This window comes from Esox lucius, chromosome 10 (genome assembly GCF_011004845.1).
Source record: "Esox lucius isolate fEsoLuc1 chromosome 10, fEsoLuc1.pri, whole genome shotgun sequence".
In the NCBI taxonomy this organism is placed as follows: Eukaryota; Metazoa; Chordata; class Actinopteri; order Esociformes; family Esocidae; genus Esox; species Esox lucius.
Window position 1 is genome coordinate 7,207,253 of NC_047578.1, and position 20,707 is coordinate 7,227,959.

General features: G+C 42.3%; 1 protein-coding gene across 5 annotated transcripts in view; it reads right to left on the reverse strand.

Annotated features, from left to right (window-relative positions):
• The window catches only part of csmd3b (CUB and Sushi multiple domains 3b), a 418,091-nt gene extending 398,326 nt beyond the window's left edge, over positions 1-19,765 (reverse strand). For 4 of the 5 annotated variants that reach the window (XM_034294760.1, XM_034294758.1, XM_034294759.1 and 1 more), the window contains exon 1: positions 19,526-19,765. In XM_034294760.1, the coding sequence (XP_034150651.1) occupies positions 19,526-19,703 (178 nt within the window). In that variant the 5' untranslated portion in view covers positions 19,704-19,765. Of the gene's footprint in view, positions 1-19,320; positions 19,449-19,525 lie in introns of all 5 variants that reach the window. The other variant, XM_034294761.1, reaches the window with a different exon arrangement.
• Positions 19,766-20,707: the final 942 nt, after the last annotated feature.

A 20,707-nucleotide genomic window follows, 5' to 3' on the forward strand; every position in this document is an offset into this window, starting at 1 on the left:
TAATGATTTCTGTCCCAGGTTAACCCACAGAATGGCTGTATGATGCATCATTAATCTCACACAGCCAGGAGCCTAGTGGCAGTGGCAGAAGAGAAGTGAAGAATAACACACACACACACACACACACACTCACACACACACTCACAAATGGAGATCAATGGTGTAGATGTGAACACAGTGGGTATCATGTTATGAAACAGGTCTGGAAATCGGTCTGGTCTGGTTGTTAGGTATCTGGCAACGCATTATTAGCCACCACGCTTGACCACCACCATCCATCAACATGGCCTCCCCACCACTTAGTATAACAACCATTTTTATGACAGAGTTGGATTTAGAAATGGTTCCGTCTTTAAGAAATCCTTGCTACAGATTGACGAGGGGTATTGATTTCCTTAGTCAGTAACCAGGCTAAACTGATATGTAATGTTCTTTTGGTGAATAAAGAATATATGACATATATTACAATAGTTTTTGGAGACAGGCAAAATATGCAAGTTAAATGAAAAATGTAATCATCATAGTCTCTGGAGATTTGCTGCCGTACAACCAATTACTGACATCACTGTGAGCATAAGATGCCACTGGTTAAAAAGACGGTCACATTATCCTTGAAACGTTGTACAACCTTTATACAGCTAAGGGTCAGGAAAAGGAACAGTAGCAAGCAAGATAATACAGCTCTTACCTTTAACCTCTCGGTGTAGGAGAAATTATCTTGGGCAAACACTATGACATTTTTCCAAGATGTCTCTGTGCTTTTTGGGTCCTAGACCGGAAAATTGGGATGAAATCCCAAGAACTTGGGATAGAACCGGTCTGTCAGGACTTGCATAGTGCGAGTAGGTCAAAGACCTAATATTATTTGCTGCTCTGTTCTCCAGAACCATATCGGATGTGATGATTATTTTTGTTGTCAATTGCGCTAAAAAGGTCCAACCGAAATGTAACTACTGTATTTAACCCTAACCTTTCTGATTAGAAAGGTGTGTGGGAATGACACTTTCAGCGCCAAGAGAGCAATTACAGCAAACTGTCTTTCTCAAGGTCAGAACAACCGATTCTTCGCCTCGGCAACTCTGGGATTTAATCTACAAACCTTACTAGTTAGATGTTCTAACCGATAGGTCCATGTGCCATTTGTGAGAAGTGAACTTCGAACAAAGAAAGTCACAACCAGATAGAAGGGCAGAATTAATCTGGAAACCATTGTAATGTGAGCACCAACATATATTGAATGGGATGAAGACGGTCATAGTGGTAAACAACTGTAATCTTAAAAAATATATATATTTAAGTATAATCTTCATAATGATTCATATTAACTGTAGCTAAATGAGCACTTGCCTGCAGTAACAATTGGCTCAAATGAAGATACAGCAACTGAATGTACCTTTTCTGCATAGACGAAGATCAGTAAGCAGACTGAGAGAGAAAGGGATGGCACTTTTTCATTTAAAGTGAAGCAGGAACTGAACAACAACTTCACTTTGAAGCGAAATACAGATAATACAGAATAAAACAACATATAAAAACTCTGAAAACAAAACAGTCCTGGACAAAGTTGCTCGATTGTTACATCACCTCGTGTAAATTAAAGGCCTGGGGATATTTTCACCTCTTTATGCACTTTAATCAATTTGAAGCACAGTGTTTCTATCTATTGAAACAACGAGTCGGTGTGTGTGTGTGTGTGTGTGTGTGTGTGTGTGTCACATTTGTGTGTTTGTCCCTGCTTGTGCTTGTGCATGTGTGTGTGGAGGATAAACTGATGGGCACCTTCTGCGTTACTTAAAAGCACTTACTCTATATTAGCCGACAAATGCCAGTGGGCCATGTGTGTCAGCCCTGAGAGCTGCAACCAGCACACGCTTTATTCAAGTCAAGGCCTTGCCAAATAGTTGACATGTCGAATCAGCTGTGCTATCTCTGGAATAGCTGAAATACGTGGAACGGTTGAGGGTCCCAGAGGAAAGGTTTGAGGCCCCGCTGGACTGATCCACTCGTCCGACTCCTTGCTGTGAAGCTGTAAATGTCAGACAAAGCCAGCACAGAGTTGGCCGGCCTTAGCAGTTTGGACACGCTGACCTTAAAGCACAGGCGGACCACCCCAGCTGGTCAAACCCCACCCCCGGGAGATGTATTAATGGGACACGAGTGGACATAGCGAAGACGTGTTGCCGAGCAACCCAAACTGGTGAGGCGTGAAGTTGGTGTTGTCCCTTGATAAGTGTGTTTTGTGCTGTGGGACTGTACATGATTGTGTGGAAAGACACTTGGTTGTTGTGCTAACTCCATAGATGTTTTAAGCTACTACACTGTAAAACACACGTTGGCGCTGGAAAAACTGGGTTAATTCCCAGCCGGAAGGTATGAAACATAGTAAATGAGTGGAGATGTGACTTTCAAAGAGAAACGAGAGGGAGGAGAGAGACGGCAGGTCGGAGGCAATGATGACACATGAAAGATGAAGCACTTTGCAGACAACTTGACATCAAATATTTTCTTGATTAATGTAGTGTTGACGTTGCATTGAGAAGAGAAACACATGTGATGACATCACAATAACACCTCCCTATTATGGTGAACGATCTAGGCTAGGATCAAGCTGCGACACAATCAAGGGATCAAACAGAAACTGATTGACACTCAAAAGCTCATTGTTAATTTGCAGCTGAGTATCGATCATTAGGCTTGGTCTAAATCTTTGGCTAGAGATTACAATTATTAGCTTAAATTTTGAGGGACATGTATAATGTCCCTCAAAAGTATTTTCCCTTAACTAGCAATTTGTACTAAACTTACTTATAGAATTGTTTTACAATTACCATAAGATGGATCATTAAGCAATTAGATTTTGAGATTAAGAAACCTTGTAGGACTAAAATAACAAAAACAAAATTCTCCTTACTGCCAAAGAACTAATAATTTACAAAAAAATGTATCCGATAGATGGGTCATTTACGTCTCTTTCATATATATTTGGGAGAAAAAAATGAAAAATATTTGTAAGAAAATATTTGTCTTCTCTAAAATTATTTGAAGTGTTCCCATCTTCATGCCTTTTTCAGTAATTGCACCTCATGTAATTTGGGTGATTGTATTGCCCAGTACTTACCTTCAGTTATCAATCAATCAATCAAATGTATTTATAAAGCTCTTTTTACAACAGCAGTTGTTACAATGTGCTTTTACAAAAACACCCGGCCTTAAACCTGAAGGAGAAAACAACAGTAGTGTTGAATTTCAGTGGCTAGGAAAAACTCCCTAAGAAGGCCGAAATTTAGGAAGAAACCTAGAGAGGACCCACGCTCAGAGGGGTGACCAGTCCTCTTCTGGCTATGTCGGGTGAAATATTAAGAGTCCAATTGGAATAATTAATAAATGCATGTGGGCTCAATCCAGAGTCTCTTTAAATTTAGACCAGGTCAGAAGCATGACCAGATGAACAAGGACAGGCACAACACAGGGGAGGGAGGAGGTGTCAGCACAGTGGCAGCTGAAATCATGAGGTATCGTCTTGATCTGCAACACAACCAGGAGGACTTTGGACAGGGACAGCAACGGGCCCCCCAAACCAGGTACTCCGCAGGTGTGGACCAGGACCTCATGTCCTCCTAAAGTTCAAAACGGGAGGAGACTGGGAACATTTAGAAAATGCATTCCTCATATCAACAATGATTTATAGTGAAGGAGAACTTAGTGGGGAAGGAGAACTGACCAAACTCAACCAGCACAATAATATAGCAGCGTAAGATCTTGGTACTGAGACGGGGGGGGGGGGTCCGGCAACAATGTGGCCCTACCTGGGGGAGGCCCCAGACAGGGCCCAACAGGCAGGAAATCAATCCACCCACATTGCCAAGCATCAACCAAAGGGACACCCACCAACCGCAACCACTATGAATGAGTATTCGATAGAGTATTGCCAGCAGAGTATAGCCCAACTGCATAATTGCGCAACAGAGAGACAACAAAGTTATTGCTTCAGAAGCTTGTGTTCATCACACAGAACTTATTGTTCCTATCAAACCAATGATGAGTGTCAGTGAGGTATGTAAAAGTCATCAGCCATTGAGGGAAGACTTCCTTTGAAATCTGCCATACAAACGACAATGCCTTGCATTCAAATGTTTGATTCTCGGTGGCAGGGATTCACATTCAATCTTGTGATGGTAAATATTAACATACATATATTTTTTTTTTGGTGGGTTGGTTTAGGGTGTAGCAGGTAGTCGATCACATTGACATGATAAGGCAACATGTGTAGTGGAGCTGATGGGCTATACTGGTAGATTCACAGGAGTGTGATCAAAAATACAGCGCATGCTGTCATTTTCAATGGAAGTAAAGCTAGTGAAGCCAAGTGGGCCAATATGGTTCCTTTCCAATGGAGAGTGGAAAAGATGAGTCAGTGGGTAGCATTTCTTCCACAAATTACTATCTTGAGAGATGGGCATTCATGAGAGTGCATAATGGTCTCATGCACTGTTTTTTGGTGAAATAGTATTGTTTGGGTTAATTTGTTCCGAAATGTCAGTGACATAATATTATGTTTCTGCTAATTAAAATACAATTCCACTTACAGTTGATTTATTCATGTATCAAACATGTTTATTCTATCTTGTTTCTTGATCCATCAGTGCATGCTAATATAAATCCTATTTCCCATGGCTACAAGTACTTGTTGAGAATTCGTTGAATGTAGAGACCGTCCTGTTTGGCCTTTCATTTGAATTCAACCCATTTTTTAAATTTATTTTTGCCTTGTTATAGTAGCCAGTGACTTTAAATAAAATAAGCATATTTTTTATCACACCAATCTGCTGTTGAACATGATGCCCCAACTGGCTAAACAGGCTGCAAATGTATTATTCATAACAAGCCCTTTTCCAATCAAACCTTGGTAACCAGAATAGTCAGATCCTGCAGTTGCCCCGCCTCCTTCCTCTTAGCCAATAGCCGTTTAGTACCTGATTTCTGACACGGCAAAATCTGTTTGGCTTTGCTTGGCTAACACTCCCAATGGAACGAGACGCATCTCTTCGTTAAGACTTTCCAAGAATACACGGATACGCAGGCTGGGCCTCCCATAGCCCCCGGCTCCTGAACTAGGTCACCTGTCAGGGGCTGCAGTGCTGCTGAAGGCCAGTACAGCACCATGGACAGCGGCACCAGAAGTGCCTGAGTAGGTCTGTACAAATCCACCTAGAAATGGTGGATCAATAGACATGGGCGGGGCTGGGGGGGGGGGGCGCTCAGCACAGCTGATTCAAAGTGGCGCTCAGCACAATCATCATCATCATCACAATTACAATCATCATCGTCATCAAAATGACTGTCATTATCAGCATCACAATTACCATCACCATCATCATCATCAGCATCACACTTACTATCATCACAATTACTATCATCACCATCATCATCATCAGGATCACTATCAAGGTTATCCTTTCTAATTTACTTCAAAAATCCTGCGCCGCGGAAGAACACAATCTCTGTAAAGAGTGTTCCGGAAGTTGGTCGATGAGCACACTTTAACCATGTCACCGAAGAGGTCCAATCATCACGCGTGAGGACAGCCTAAAATCTCACAGTAGCATGTATTCCAGAGGGTAAATGACTGTACACTGCACCAGCTTAAACTCCCCTCATCCCACTAATTTCTGCTCTAAATGTTGACTGCAATAACCCTGAATGGGTATTTTATGCTGATGGGCCATATAACCGGGCCAAACAGGAACAAGCTGGTACAGGGGAAGTGAAGCACTTTAACTGGGTTTGAGCTTTACCATTGACAGTGAGCCAATAGCTGTGCCGTCAGACCGGCAGGGGTCCACAGTAGTTGCAACGATGATGATCTGCCCTCCCCACAACACATTGCTGAAACACGGGGTTCCGCTAAAGAAACAGCGTAGTACCACAGAAGACAAGTCTTGCCAAGCGCTAGCTCTAATGGCAACAACACCATTAGCATCTCTATTCATTTAGCTAAAGTGGATCCAGAGCGGCAGAGGCATTGGTTATTCATTTAGGTTTATTCAAACTGTCTGAGGGGGAAACGTGTGCGCCATTACAGCAACCTGGAGCTTAACCCCGATCTATTCTGTTGTGTTGACACGACTTCGCATTCACAATCTCGTCTCAGACCCTCTGCAACCAGTTGTGGCACCTGAATTAAGTTTTCATGTAGACTTTAAAAAGGCCATTTACTGCAAAGCAGGCCTGAGTGTCCCGCATGGCCTGAGATGAGAGACTGTGCTTCTTTTTTAAATGCTCTTTAAATCATAAGCAGCACCAAGCCCGCGGCTACGCGACTGGAAAAAGGCTATATCCATCTGTAGCTGCTAAAAGAAAGTTCCTCATAAATATTGGGTATCATAATTGGATGATGGGATTGTAAATGGTCACAAATAAAAGTCATTTGCAAGAGAGGAAATACATTTACTTACAATACTTAAGCTATTACTGGGATTGATTACATAAACTTTGACCTCAGTGTTACGACACTTGCGGGAGGTACAGTGATTAAGTAATGAGGGATACCATTTCAGCTAATCAGCATTTTCATGGGAGATTTTCTAGGGAAAATACTACAACTGTGTGAGACTGGCAACTAACAGGGATGAAACAATGCGCTACACTGTGAAATAACAATATCAAAGGAGAAAAACACGAAAGCAAGAACAAAATATCTATAGTAATTACAGTACTGTGCAAAAGTCTTAGGCACCTGAAAGCCTAACTACAGTCATTTATTTGGGTAGTGATTTAATATATATTTATTGAATGGCTGTGTGTTTCGTTATTTGGGGGGGACAGCAAATGTACACTGTTATACAAGCTGTAGACTCACTACTTTACATTGTAGCAAAGTGTCTTTTCCTCAGTGTTGTCACATGAAAAGATATAATCAAATATTTGTAAAAATGTGAGGGTTGTACTCACTTTTGTGAGATACTGTATGTATTTACCAGTGAACAACATATTATCCAAATTAATGATTTAGTTCGCTGTTCAGGTGCCCAAGACTTTTGCACAGTACTGCACATAGAAGAACAACTGCCATACACTCTGATACAGCCTATTACATTTTATAAAAACATCTAGTCAAATCTAAACAAATAATTCAGCAATTAATTGAGCAATGTCCGAACAACTATCACATCGAATTAAGGTAAATGCCTGTTCGTCATAACACAGTGTAGATAAAAGCCTGTTCAAGTAAAGATGAAAGCATGTAACTATTGGAAAAAAAACCTCTTGAAATTCTTGCAGACTATCCACCGCAGCGTGCCTGCTGATAACGTGAAATGGCAGGGAGAAGAAAGGAGTACAAAGGATGTGAGGGGAAAAAAAGAACAAAAAGCTTATCACTAAACTGCAGGACGTTTCAGATGTAAACCGGGGACCAGCGATGGAAGGGACCACGGAGTGTTATTGAGCCAAAGTGACTTTGGTCAATTTAGTAACTGCACGAGTCCAACAGATGGAAAAGCATGTTAAAACTGAGATATCATACCACTTTACTGCTGCCTAGTCTTTGAGCCAGCAATCAACCAAGATTTTTGCAAGCCGTACAGTATTTCTATCACTGCTCCAGGACAACAAAGTTGTTCTCTAACAATGTTTCTGAATTTCGTAAAGGTTATAGCCACAAACAGGTTCACCTCGTTCACCCAGCCAGGAGCTTGGTAATTAGTTGACTGGTCAATCAGGTATGTTAGCTCTAGAATAGATCAAACACAAGGAGCAGCCCGGATTCCCAAAGGAGAGGTCTGAGCACATATTTCGTCATGAAAGCATAAAACATGCAATGTTTCGCAAGGGATTTTCAGCTTTGGAAGTGTTGTTTCATACAACAAGATTCAAAGTGTGTCCCATTCAGTAGAACATAATGAACATTTTGAACAAAGGGATAAACTTGACATGACCACTTGAAATGCTTACATTCTTGTTACAATAATCCCTGGGCATCAACATGTTAAAATAAAGCCTCTGAAGAAGGATTAATGTTTGCTGTGATCACACATTTATTAAACTTCGAATTTAATAAATATAATCTCTCTTTTTCTGTATTGACTTTCTCAGGAAGTTGCTACTCCAAAAAGACACCAACCAGGACCACATCCTAGAGCCCCCCCCACCCCCAACCCTCACTGAGAAAGGCTCTCCACTACCACAACTTTCAGAACCGTCCAGCACGGAGGCAATGGCACAGAATCCGAACAGTTCTGCTGTAGCCACCGCCACCAGACTTTTTAACATGTGAATTTGTCAGAATAAATCTACCTTTATAACTGGCTTTTTTTTAAAGCGTTGTGTGTGAAATGTGGATACTGCATAGTTCTGTCTGGTCAACTGAGAGTATGAATTAAATAAATCAAATCTTAAATCATACGTGGATATAGAGAACGCATGCAGAACTGAAGTCTGGACGATGAACAAAAGACAATGGACTGCGGCTTTCCATTACTCATGAGGCATATCGGTTAGTCCAATTAATTAGCTACTTATGATAACATGTCATTCATATTTTTTAATATGCTATATTCCATTAAGATTAAAGTGTGTATGAAAAAACTGAATATTCACTCATCATCCCACAGCCCTGTGATCAGCTGTATAGATGATGAATCTCCCTTTCACAAGACCCTCTATTGAAATAACCATAATCTACAGTGCATAAATGTCAAATGACATGTCAGTGACAGAGCACTAACTGGCATGATGAATGGCTCAAGTACAGCTTCACATGTGTATTGGGTTGAGATTGCTCTCATTGACGGAGGGAAAAGGAAAGAAGTGATAATGCCAGAATAAGGTTAAGAGTGTTGGTGTTTATTCTACACAATGCTATCAAAATTACTGGAACTTTCCACAAATTCTCTGGTTTTTCAGCAACCCTTGTTGGAGGTCTCCTGATGTTCTACTTGTTTACAGAAAGTTCAAGGAATTGTGCCTCCGGAGGCAAGCAGGCAGGGCAGTTTGAAGTCTCTCAAAGGTGTCTTGCATCCCGGCCGTATGACTGTGACTTCCACCGAGGCTTTGAGCTGTCCACTCAGTCAGGATAATGATGGCAGGCCACTCAATACAAAAAATAAATCTCACTTCACCATGCAATGTACAGACGTGCTCATAGGGTCAGGAAACCGTAGAAACAACAACAAAAACAAAAACCCTGCGCTTTCAAATCGAAATAGGCCCCCGTGGCAAGCTAACTTAACTTTAAAAGCTGACTTGCCATAGATTATGAAAATAATTCCGAAAAACCAACACGTATAATCCAGACTTAATCAATACAAATGTAACGAGTTATGAGCTATGTCACAGCAGTTGACAGACCCTGACACAGTGGCACTGCATGGAGCCCGTGACTACTCCTTACATTGCTATCCTATTGATTCTGCAAATCATCTACCCATGGTGACTTTAACGCACCAGAACAAAGAACTATGCTCTTAAATTTAAAAAGCTGCGTCCGCAGTCCCAGTACTGAGACGTGTCTACAGATGTTGCTTTTCCTGGTCTACCCCTGGTGGAGCATCTGGACTCTAACTGATAATTGACTGTGGGTATGAGGCCCACAGCTGGGAGCCTATCGATCAGCAGGCGACAGGTGCCAAATTGGAGGACCAATAAACTGTGGCTAAACATCATTGAACATTCAACTGAAGGGCCGCTCTGCCGGCAAACTACCTCCTCTTAAAAATCTAACGATCGCATGGTGGTCAGGTGATTGTCTGTGTTGTGCAAACATGTCGCGCTAACACCCAGACATAGACACACACACACACTAAACACCTTCAACACCAGAGGAACTGCTCCTATAATGCTCTTTAGACCAAGCAGCAGGTGGTCAGGTGATTGTCTGTGTTGTGCAAACATGTCGCGCTGACACCCAGACATAGACACACACACTAAACACCTTCAACACCAGAGGAACTGCTCATATAATGCTCTTTAGACCAAGCAGCAGGTGGTCATACTAAACTAGGGGGATCTTAATATGAAACCAGAATCACTTGTCATCAGCCCCCAACCGGCGCATTACAGAATATTCGCTGTTCATGAATAAATCATGAGGGTATAGCTAACTCAACAGGAGGAACAGCCTTTTTGACCTCTGTGCTGTCACAAAGCGAATGCATTATCTAGCAATCGACGAGTTAAGCTGCAAAAGGGGATTCATGAAGAGAAAATAACGTCTGTACCCGGTAAAGGTTTTCAGGGGGCGAATTATTGGTCTAGATGTCCTTCAATTCCGCTGCTCTGACACCACACACTGGACACCTCTGGTTAATTAATTGATGCATTTGTGCTTTGGGAAAGGGGAGAAAAGGGAGCCGAAATTTCACAGGAGCCCGATGAAAGGTAATGAAGTGCAAAAAGCATGTGTTGTCTAACATGAATGCAATGCAGCATGACACAGCCATTACACCAGCAGCAAAACTGATCAATACCAGACTGGAACTGAACTCCCCAGGCAGGCAAAACCGCTGGAGGAGAGATTCTTCAATAGAGGAAAAGAGAGAGAGGTAAGGCAATGGAATGAAGTCCTACATGTTACCATATGGGACACACAGAGAGAGAGACAGAGAGACATACAGTGGATGTAAAAAGGTCTACACCCCCCTGTTAAAATGCCAGGTTCTTGTAATGTAAAAGAATGAGATGAAGAGAAACCATGTCAGAACATTTTCCACTTTTAATGTGACCCGTGTTGTGAACAATTCAATTGAAAAACAAACTGAAATCTTTGAGGGGGAAAAATGAAAAATAAAAACCTTACAATAACCTGATTGCATAAGTGTGCACACCCTCTTATAACTGGGGATGTGTTCAGAGTTTACTAATCTCATTCAATAGAAGTCATTACACACCTGCCATCATTTAAAGTGACTGATTAATCACAAATAATGTTCAGCTGTTCTAGTAGGGTTTTCCTGACATTTTCTTAGTTGCATCTCAGAGCAAGAGCCATGGTCCACAGAGAGCATCCAAAGCATCAGAGGGATCTCATTTTTGAAAGATCAGTCAGGAGAAGGGTACAAAAGAATTTCCAAAACATTAGATATACCATGGAACACAGTGAAGACAGTCATCATCAAGTGGAGAAAATATGGCACAACAGAGACATTACCAAGAACTGGATGTCCCTCCAAAATTGATGAAAAGACAAGAAAAAAACTGGTCAGGGAGGCTTCCAAGAGGCCTACGGCAATATTAAAGGAAATGCAGGAATTTCTGGCAAGTACTGGCTGTGTGCTACATGTGATAACAATCTCCCGTATTCTTCATATGAATGGGCTATGGGGTAGGGTGGCAAGGAAAACATCCAAGCCCGGCTGAAGTTTGCAAAAACAAACAAACAGGTCTCCCAAATGCACGTGGAATAATGTGTTATGTTCTAAAGAAACCGAGGCTGAACGTTCTGGCCATAATTCCAAAAGGTATGTTTGGCGCAAAAACAACACTGCACATCACCCAAAGAACACCATACACACGTTGAAGCATGGTGGTGGTAGCATCATGCTTTGGGGCTGTTTTTCCTCAGCTGGAACCGAGGCCTTAGTCAGGGTGGAGGGAAGTATGAACAGTTCCAAATACCAGGCAATTTTGGCACAAAACCTTCAGGCGTCCATTAAACAGCTGAAGATAAAGAGGAAGTTCACCTTTCAGCACGACAATGACCCAAAGCACACATCTAAATCCACGAAAGCATGGCTTCACCAGAAGAGGATTAACGTTTTGGAATGGCCCAGCCAGAGCCCAGACCTGAATCCAATTGAACATCTGTGGGGTGATCTCAAGAGGGCTGTGCGCAGGAGATGTCCTCGCAATCTGACAGATTTGGAGCACTTTTGCAAAGAAGAGTGTGCAAATATTGCCAGGTCAAGATGTGCCATGCTAATAGACTCCTACCCAAAAAGACTGAGCGCTGTAATAAAATCAAAAGGTGCTTCAACAAAGTATTAGTTTAAAGGTGTGCACACTTATGCAACCAGGTTATTGTATGTTTTTTATTAATAATTTTTCCCCCTCAAAGATTTCAGTTTGTTTTTCAATTGAATTGTTCACATTATGGGCCACATTAAAGGTGGAAAAAGTTCTGACATGATTTCCCTTTGTCTCATTCTTTTACATCACAAGAACCTGCCATTTCTACATAGGGGTGTGTAGACTTTTTATATCCATTGTACATATGGAGTCAGACAGAGGGAAAGGACGCAGAGAGGAATAGAAGAGCAAGACACGAGAGAGAGATAAAAAAGGGAGATAGAGGGATAGAGGGTAGGGGAAAAAGAAAAACACTGAAGACAGAGGGGTAACGTTAAATATATGAAAGGGCAGCAGTGAGACTGGTTGTGATCTAGAAGAGCAAAATATTGCCTCTCCAAACACTTGACATTTTAAACTTACTTTGGAAATACCTCAACACTGACCGCAACACTACATTTGTATTAGAGCCCAGCAGAAAACACACCATGAATCAGAATTAACTGTCCTGATGCTTAGGTCCAGTGTTCAGAGCTCAGTATTTATAATGCTCAGAAAGATTTGCCAACACTTCCTGAAACTAACCAGCCTTGATGGAATTGAATGGATTAATGGTATTACACATTTATTTAATTAATTAAATGTAAGTAATTGATTAATGGATTAGTGGATGGATAAATGCATAAACTGATTGGTTGAATTAAAAGAACCCTCTACAACTTACCCTTCATTCCGTAGAGTACATTACACATCTTTTTGAAAGCAGGTAGCCTCACTGTTTAAGACTGAAAATGGTGGTGTTATGAGTAAAGTAGCAAAGTTGAGATTATTTATAAACTGAAGAAATTGCACTCCTTACTCTATTAGCAGAAAAGTTCCTGGAAATACAAAATGTACTTGTAGGGAAATTTGTCAAAGCAGTTTTCATTGAGGGATTCTGAGCTCTTAAACTAACTTTAAGTTTGTCCCCATCCTAAAAGCTAACAGCAGCTCAACAGGAGCTCAACAGGAGCCAACAGGATAATTACACTCAAGCAAAATGTCAGACCCTCTATAATTACGGGGATTTGCAACCAACCTCATCTAAACCATCAAGATCCCAACCTGTTTTCCCACTGTACCTTCTCTATCATACTTTCAAGAAAGCTGCAAAACTCCATAGTGGTTTACTGAGACAACGCATATGAGACAACGTTTCAGTGTCACACATTGCCCCGCCATTGCTCCACTGACATCCATGAGAAGGGAAATTCACATTGTCCGTTGGAGTGATTATCCTGTAGGATTCCCCGTTGAGATCATCATGTTATCCAAATTAGCCATCTTCTTCCACTCCCCTGCTGATATGACATCTACTGATGCCTCCCACACACACAAAACCTTTTGGAGTCAAGCTGATTGTTTGTTTCAATTGAGCCCGTTGCCACACTGGATAGCTGGAGGGAAAACAACAACTTCATTTATGATTACAGCCCCACACAGTTCCCATCCCAATTACTGCTCCATCTTGATTTTCCTTACCCACTTAAGATGGAACCCGTGCCCAGGTTCAACTCGTCTGGCTGCTTGAGTCATTCCAATTTTGTCAGTCACAGAGAAATCAGTCGGTTAAACCACCAGAAAGACCGCACCTACACCGTTAAGAATGGATCCAGTGTGTACTTTGTTTTTTGCAGATCTGACCTTCAAACGATTGCTGTGCAGAAGTACAAACTAAAAATGCAATTTGAAGCATGTCATCTGTAAACACAGTCTATTACAGTACTACAATAACCCTGAACACATAACAAAGGGGGGGGGGGGGGGGGGGGCGGCATTGTAGAGAAATAATTTTAGTATTGAAAGGAATGACATGGATGTCGACTAATTTACAGCCAGGTTCATTGTGACCATGGAGCAAGCAGCTGTGCTCACCGTCAAAAGCAGTAGACACTAGCTGACAAGGTTAATGGTGACTCCTGTGTAGAACACAGTCCAGCAGAGTCAGTCACTCTTGGAGGGAATCCTTCATCCCAACCGAAAGAGGAAGTAACAGCAAACACTTTATAAGGGGAGCATGGAATTCAGCTGTTCTTCTGGGCATTGATTTGTTGTTAGTGGTGCTACAGACAGGTTTGATGTTACACATCTTTCAACAGAAAAAAAAAAAGAGATACATAACAAAGTAATCTCAAAGTAAGAACAGAATAAAGGGAAAGTCGCGTAAAGCAGCTCAACATGCACTTCCTCCAAAGCCCAGTGTGACAGTCAGGTGTGATGAAAGAGGATAGGTTTCCTTGACAGAGGAGCTTCTGGTTAAATGAGGCTTGCGGTGTAGAGAACATGGCTTCCAAACAATGAACAAGGAAAAATGTCACCCAAGGCCCACGCGTCCACATCTTCAACTGCCCTCAGAGTCAAGACCAAACCCTGTGTGGAAATGGGAACCTCCCTGAGGTCAGTACCCAAACTGAACCAACCCCTTCATAGGTGGGGTCTTGGTGTCCGTTGGCAAGCACCGGCTACGATGATGGCGGCGTGTGATGACAAAGCATCTTTCTCAAACAGACCATTGCACCTTCCCTGAAGCACCTGATGCTACTGGACCTATAAAACAGCATTACCCTTCTCATGTAGGAAGGTCACAGGGAAAGCGCCAAGGGCAGCGCTGTGCTGTAAGTACTGGGATGTCCAGCCAGTCCAGGACCAGAGCCAAGGAAAGGGCACCGGACTGTAAATAGACTAAGACCAGCATTTTAGAAAACAGAGACCCACGGCAACCCTATATACATCATCCTGGAATGAATGTCAACTACATACCAGGCATAAAGCCACTAGATACAATAATATTATAGTTTGGTCCCTTATTGGGAGAGAAAAAAGATTGGAAGAATCTGCATAGCAACAGCAATATGCTAAGCAATATACGGTGGTAAATACACAATGAATATTGTGCATTTGTTCACGGCATGACAATGGATTATAAAGCACATTTTTGAGAAATATACCTAAATGACCAAGAGGTAGAATGGAAAGCGACAATTTGATTTGAAGTTAAAATGACGGCAGACAAAACAATGTGAAATTTGACCTTATCATGCACGATAACAGTGGGTATGAAAGAAAACCAAGCTGGAGAAAGGCCTCCAACGGCCTGAAAGTGATGACAGTCACACGTCCAAACCTAAGAGGCTGCGTTACGGGTTTCGTATCGGAGTCGTGAAGGCGAAAGGGAATTTCGACTAAACGAGTCTTCAGTGTCAGCTGTCACGATACACACACAACACCTCCTACTGTGTGAGGTCGTCCCCATGCATCGAACAAGCTGGCAACAATTAGTCCCTTCAAGTCAGTAGTGCTCTTGTAATTTCATTCTGGATGTCCGCTCACTGACATTTCATACTACTCTACTCGCACTGTCACGGTTACTCATCAGATGATTCATCTTGCAACAACTCTCAGTGAAATTTGGGGAATTCTAGGGAAAAACATAGACTCTTCAATTATCTAGAGAAAATCACTGAGTCTCATGGAATTCCAGTGATAGACACAGATTCTTAGATACTTCTAGTGAAAGGCAGTCTTGGAGAATCCTTTATTCGGGGACTTATTTAGACCTGGGAAACTAGGTGAATGAAATAAACAGAACAGAAAAGCAGCAATCCTCTGGGTCCCCAGGTTCGCAGTTGAGAACCACTTTTTAAGAGAATTTAACAGTATGCAAAGAAAATTCTTCACAATAAGTAGGAATACTGGAAAATTCTAGGTATGTTGACTCACACTAGCGAGAGTTCACAGCCTTGATAAATAATCAATGCGGCAATAACCTTTTGTTTTGGATAATAACTCACTCATGGGGACGATAACATTGTAACTACTATGGATTGGTCACTTTGCCAACCACAGGTCTCTCCATCTCTGCCACAGGGGAACAGTGTCAAAAGGTTAAGGCTGATTTCCCCAAAGAAACACCAACCAAGGGTTACTAACGAGTATGTTTGGGAAGTAATCCCAAAGGGACACTGGGTTTGCAATCTTCGGACAGTTTGCACGGCAAATCAAGACGTGTATCCACAAAGCATCTCAGAGTAGGAACACCGATCAAGGAACAGTTTTCTTTTCTAAACTGTCATGCAGTCAGAACATATGGATGTCGACCTATCCCTGTAAGTCCAGCTTCGACACATTTTATCAATACAGGCCCTACTCAGTAATTAGCATTCAGATTACTATAGAACGGAAATGTTTTGACTGACATCATTTAGCAGACACTCATGAAGGAGGAGCTTACAGGAGCAATTGGGGTTTACTGAGTTGATCAAGCGCACAACGACAGAAGATTCTATTACCTGGACAGCTCAGGGATTCAAATCAGCAACCTTTGGTTTTACAGGCTGAATGCTCTTGACCACAGGGCTCGCCCACACAACCAAAATGAAACCCGCCGTTATTTAAGAACATCCATTCAGCGCCAAAGTTGGATTTTTTTTTTCGTCCAAACAAAAGCGGGTGATTTCAGCATTGACGCAATGTGGTGTTCTGAGTCTGTAACCGTAACTGAAATCAATACGTCTGTCAATGAGGTCCAGAATCACTGGTCTCTTTATGATACCAAGACGAAGAGGATACAGCTGAAAAGAAAATGACCGTTGTGCCCATCCTTGGAAGACAGTATGTCATCTCTTGACACTCACCTTAAGTGCAGTTCAATACACCATCCGTCCACTATGTATATGGTTAATCAAGCTATTCTGCAGACATGCTAAAATACACATACGGGACAGTAACACCACCCCCCGCCCCTGCAATGGATACACAGACACACCCGTGATCAGACCCCCCCCCCCACACACACACACACACACACACACACATGAAAACGCATAGACACACACGCACGGACGCACCCACACACACTCCGAAACACACAGGCACGCACACACTTCCCCTTCCCAATGTCACAGCGGCGCGAGCAATCTGTGTGACTGCAGACATGTGGGTTCTGTAAGGAATTGTGCACCTGCCCGCCTCACCGCAGCAGACTGGGCTGAGGAAGACTCAAACAGTCCTTTCATGTGAATGCAGAGAGCATTCGGCAGCACACACCAGACGTCTTCCAAGCACACACAGAGAGACAGAGATGCAGAAAAAGAATACACTTACATCTGTCTGTGCGTGTGTGTTTGTGTGTGTTGAGACTGTGTGGAGACTGTGTGTGTGTGTGTGTGTGTGTATTTGCGTGTGTAGGGATGTGCATGCTTGCATGTGAGTGGGTGTTTCCATGCAGTGTACATTCATGTGTGTGTGAGTGTGTGTGCGTGTGTGTATATGTTGCAATACTGATCACAGGCATAATCCTGCTCAGTGCTATTAATCCATCTGGGTTCATCACATTGTCACCCAGCTCGGCTTGTTTGGTACTGCGTAGGGCCCGGAAACACTAGGGTGGCGGGTTCGATTCCCACAGGGGCCTTGTGTGACAGTGTTCATAGACCGTAAGTCACTCTGGGGGAGTCTTATAAAGGTGTCTGCTAAATGGCTGAAAATGGGAGCATGCTGAGTTCAGAGCCTTGTGCATACAATACTGCTCATGGCCATGACTTGCCTGGCTGTATTCACCCACACTTTTGACACAGATAATGACGCCGTGGGAGAGAATGGGGTCTGGCTGAGAGAATGCTGGTCGGGGTTCGTATTCAAATGTCTATGGCTCAGACCTTCATGGCTGGCACGGCAATATTCATAAAATGTATTTGGAAATGAACGACTTGACTAAATGAGTATTTACAGGAAGGCCGCGTATATGATTGCGGTACACCCTGTAGAGTTGCATATAATTACGGATTTATAAATATTTTAAAAAGGAAGAATCTTCAGAATTGAATTATAGACTGGGAATTTGGGTAGTACTGTATCTCTTCACTGGAAGTGAACAAACACAATGCAATCACTATATGTATGACTATGGAAATCCTCCAGTGTGGAAAAAGAAAGGGAAGGGTGTGTTGCTGGATAGAAAGCATTCATTATCGTCCGGATCTCAACACACCGCCACCGCGCGTCGGCTTATCATCTAGACATTGCACCGAGGACAGAGACTGCAGTTTGCTTACTTTTTTCCATATTTCCTCAACGCGCATGAATGATGTTGTCCTCTGAAAAGGTGTTACGGACAGGGTTTGTTTGTGTTTCTTAACTATCGTAATAAATGCTGTTTATAGAGGCCTTGGGCTTGACGGGTCTTAGATGTGAATCGATGGGTGACCAGGATGCAGAGCGCGCGCAGTACAGCATATTAATCAGACATCCAGCAAACAACGCTGAGTGGGTATCGACAGTAAAAATGTCTGACTGATCTGAAAAGATCTTACCAGGCGTGTGATGGAGACAAAACGAACAGAATACGGTACCCTGTATGATTTCAACGTTGCACCTACATTACACTGACATAGGGGATCGATAACACTAGCTATAAAAAGTGGTAAGCTAAGCAATATTTTTTTTTTATTGCGGGCAGGTAGAGGCACAACACCAGATGTAGGATACTCCTCTAAATGTTCAGGGTTCATCTTTAGCATTTGAATCATTAATATTGTGCATAATGTGTCGGGCACATAAACCTTCTGTTCAGGCTGATTCATTTACCCCCAAAATCATTAAACCCTCTCATATTTTGGAGATTGTATAATTATAAGAAACCCCGTAGATATCAAACGGTTAAAAATAACCAATCCAATCTTTTGCCAATTCATGATGTATCTGCGTCGGTGCGCTCTGTTTGATGTCTGTGCGGTGCGCGCAACAGTTAAATCACAGCCCACCAAAGCCTCTGTTCTATTGGCTTAGGGAATGCATGGCTACCAGCTAAGCAAAGGTACAGATACATAAAAGGATTTTTGGCGTTTAAGACTTGGTTTTGTTTGTAGTTAGGTGGAGCACTTGCCCGCCATGTAGACTCACGAAAAAGGGGAGCGGTATTATCTGTCTGATGAAATTGGTGCCCATTTCCATTTACAGACTATTTATGTTCATTGTATATCCCCTCTTTCAAGGGAATCAGACAGATGACAGATGTCCGTAGCCTTCTTGGTCTTCCCATGTAGCCTAACATTGTAACGCACCTTAAGATAATGTATAAAACGAGGCTTTTGCTCCTTTTATAATTCCCCCCTTCTAGTTTCCTAAAACAAACGTTAGCCCTTAACAAAACCATGTAAAATAGGTGGTCGATGAGCTGGGTCTAAGGTAACCAAGAAAATACAGTATCCATGTAGGGGTACGTAGGGGTACATAGTGTCCCCTACACAATCCAGCTGTTAATAGGCATAAGCAACTCACGTATCCGCTTGAGCATACTGCAAGAATATTTATTGAGCCCTCGCTCAATGCCTGCATTGAACGGAGAGCCTGGCAAGTTAATGCTTCCCTTTAGCTCCAGCCTATTTTTGCTGCACAGACGGATCTTCCTGTAAAAAAAAGACACCATCCTAAAAGAACTCAAGTAAGGCTTTACTGCATCCGACATCAGAATATTGTTCCTTACCTCGTACACACGTGACCGTCATAAAAAATACGAGATTCCAAAATATAACTCCAGTTTTAATCCTCATTTTCTTAGCTTGGAAAAAGTCCACTGGACCACATTTAATACATCCTCTTTTAAGAAGCTTTAGGAAGTCCGTCGACCTATTTCGATACCACCCTATGTCATCTGTTTTCATGTTCACATGAAGCTAGTTATTTTATTCTTAATCTCCTCCGTTCCTCAGCGGGTAGCAGTGTGTCTTCCGTTGTGGCTGGCGCGCGGTCACAGCTCGAAGTGAACGGCGATGCTGGGATACCACAGCAACCTTGACGAGGACTCAACCATCTCACCAACAGGGGCAAAACTCTCAGCTCGATTCCTCGTGAGCTGGGGTACGTTGTTTAAACGAAAATGTGTATCCATCCAATCCTTTCTGTCAAAACATTTCATCATATGGTCTGAGACAGTGACACAGCCATCAAATAAGAAAACCCCGAAGCACACAAGTCTACTGCGTTCGCAGCAGGGAAATAAATAATTATATCACATATTCTTATTGCTGAAGTTATGTTTAGGCTAACCTTTAGCCAAACACAGTTCAGATAACGTTTTATTTAAACAAGTCATGCATTACATTGTTGAATTGTTCCTGACTGACAACCTTATTAGACCATTTTAGAAGAATTATAAATGCGTTCTGTCTACTAGGAAAGACGATTCAGGGAACGAAGCCTCATTTCTTTTGGAATCGTGTTATTCGTTCTAATCGCAGTAGATTGTCTGGTTTATTCTATGTATGTTGTATAACCAGCACCAGGTTTTTAATCGTCATTTCCAGAAATTATGCCACCATAAGTCTGAAATACTCGGGTGAAATACCTTCTAAAGTAAACCCTTTGCAGATGTATGCCTCATTTAAATTAAAACAGACATTGATTGAATCAACCAGGATTCAATTTCCTCTTTTAACTTTCAAGTTTAGTAATTTCTAGGATCAAGAAGCAGTGTAGAAGGACGCTCCTGCCATCTACAGGCTACGAGACCCGTCATTTGTTTTCCCCCAGTCCCTCAGTATCTGCTCTCTCTCTCTTTCTCTCTCTTTGTCTCTCTCGCACACACACACACAAACATACACACAAACGCATACACCCACACAAACATAATACACACCAACGCACGCATGTACGCACGCAAACACGG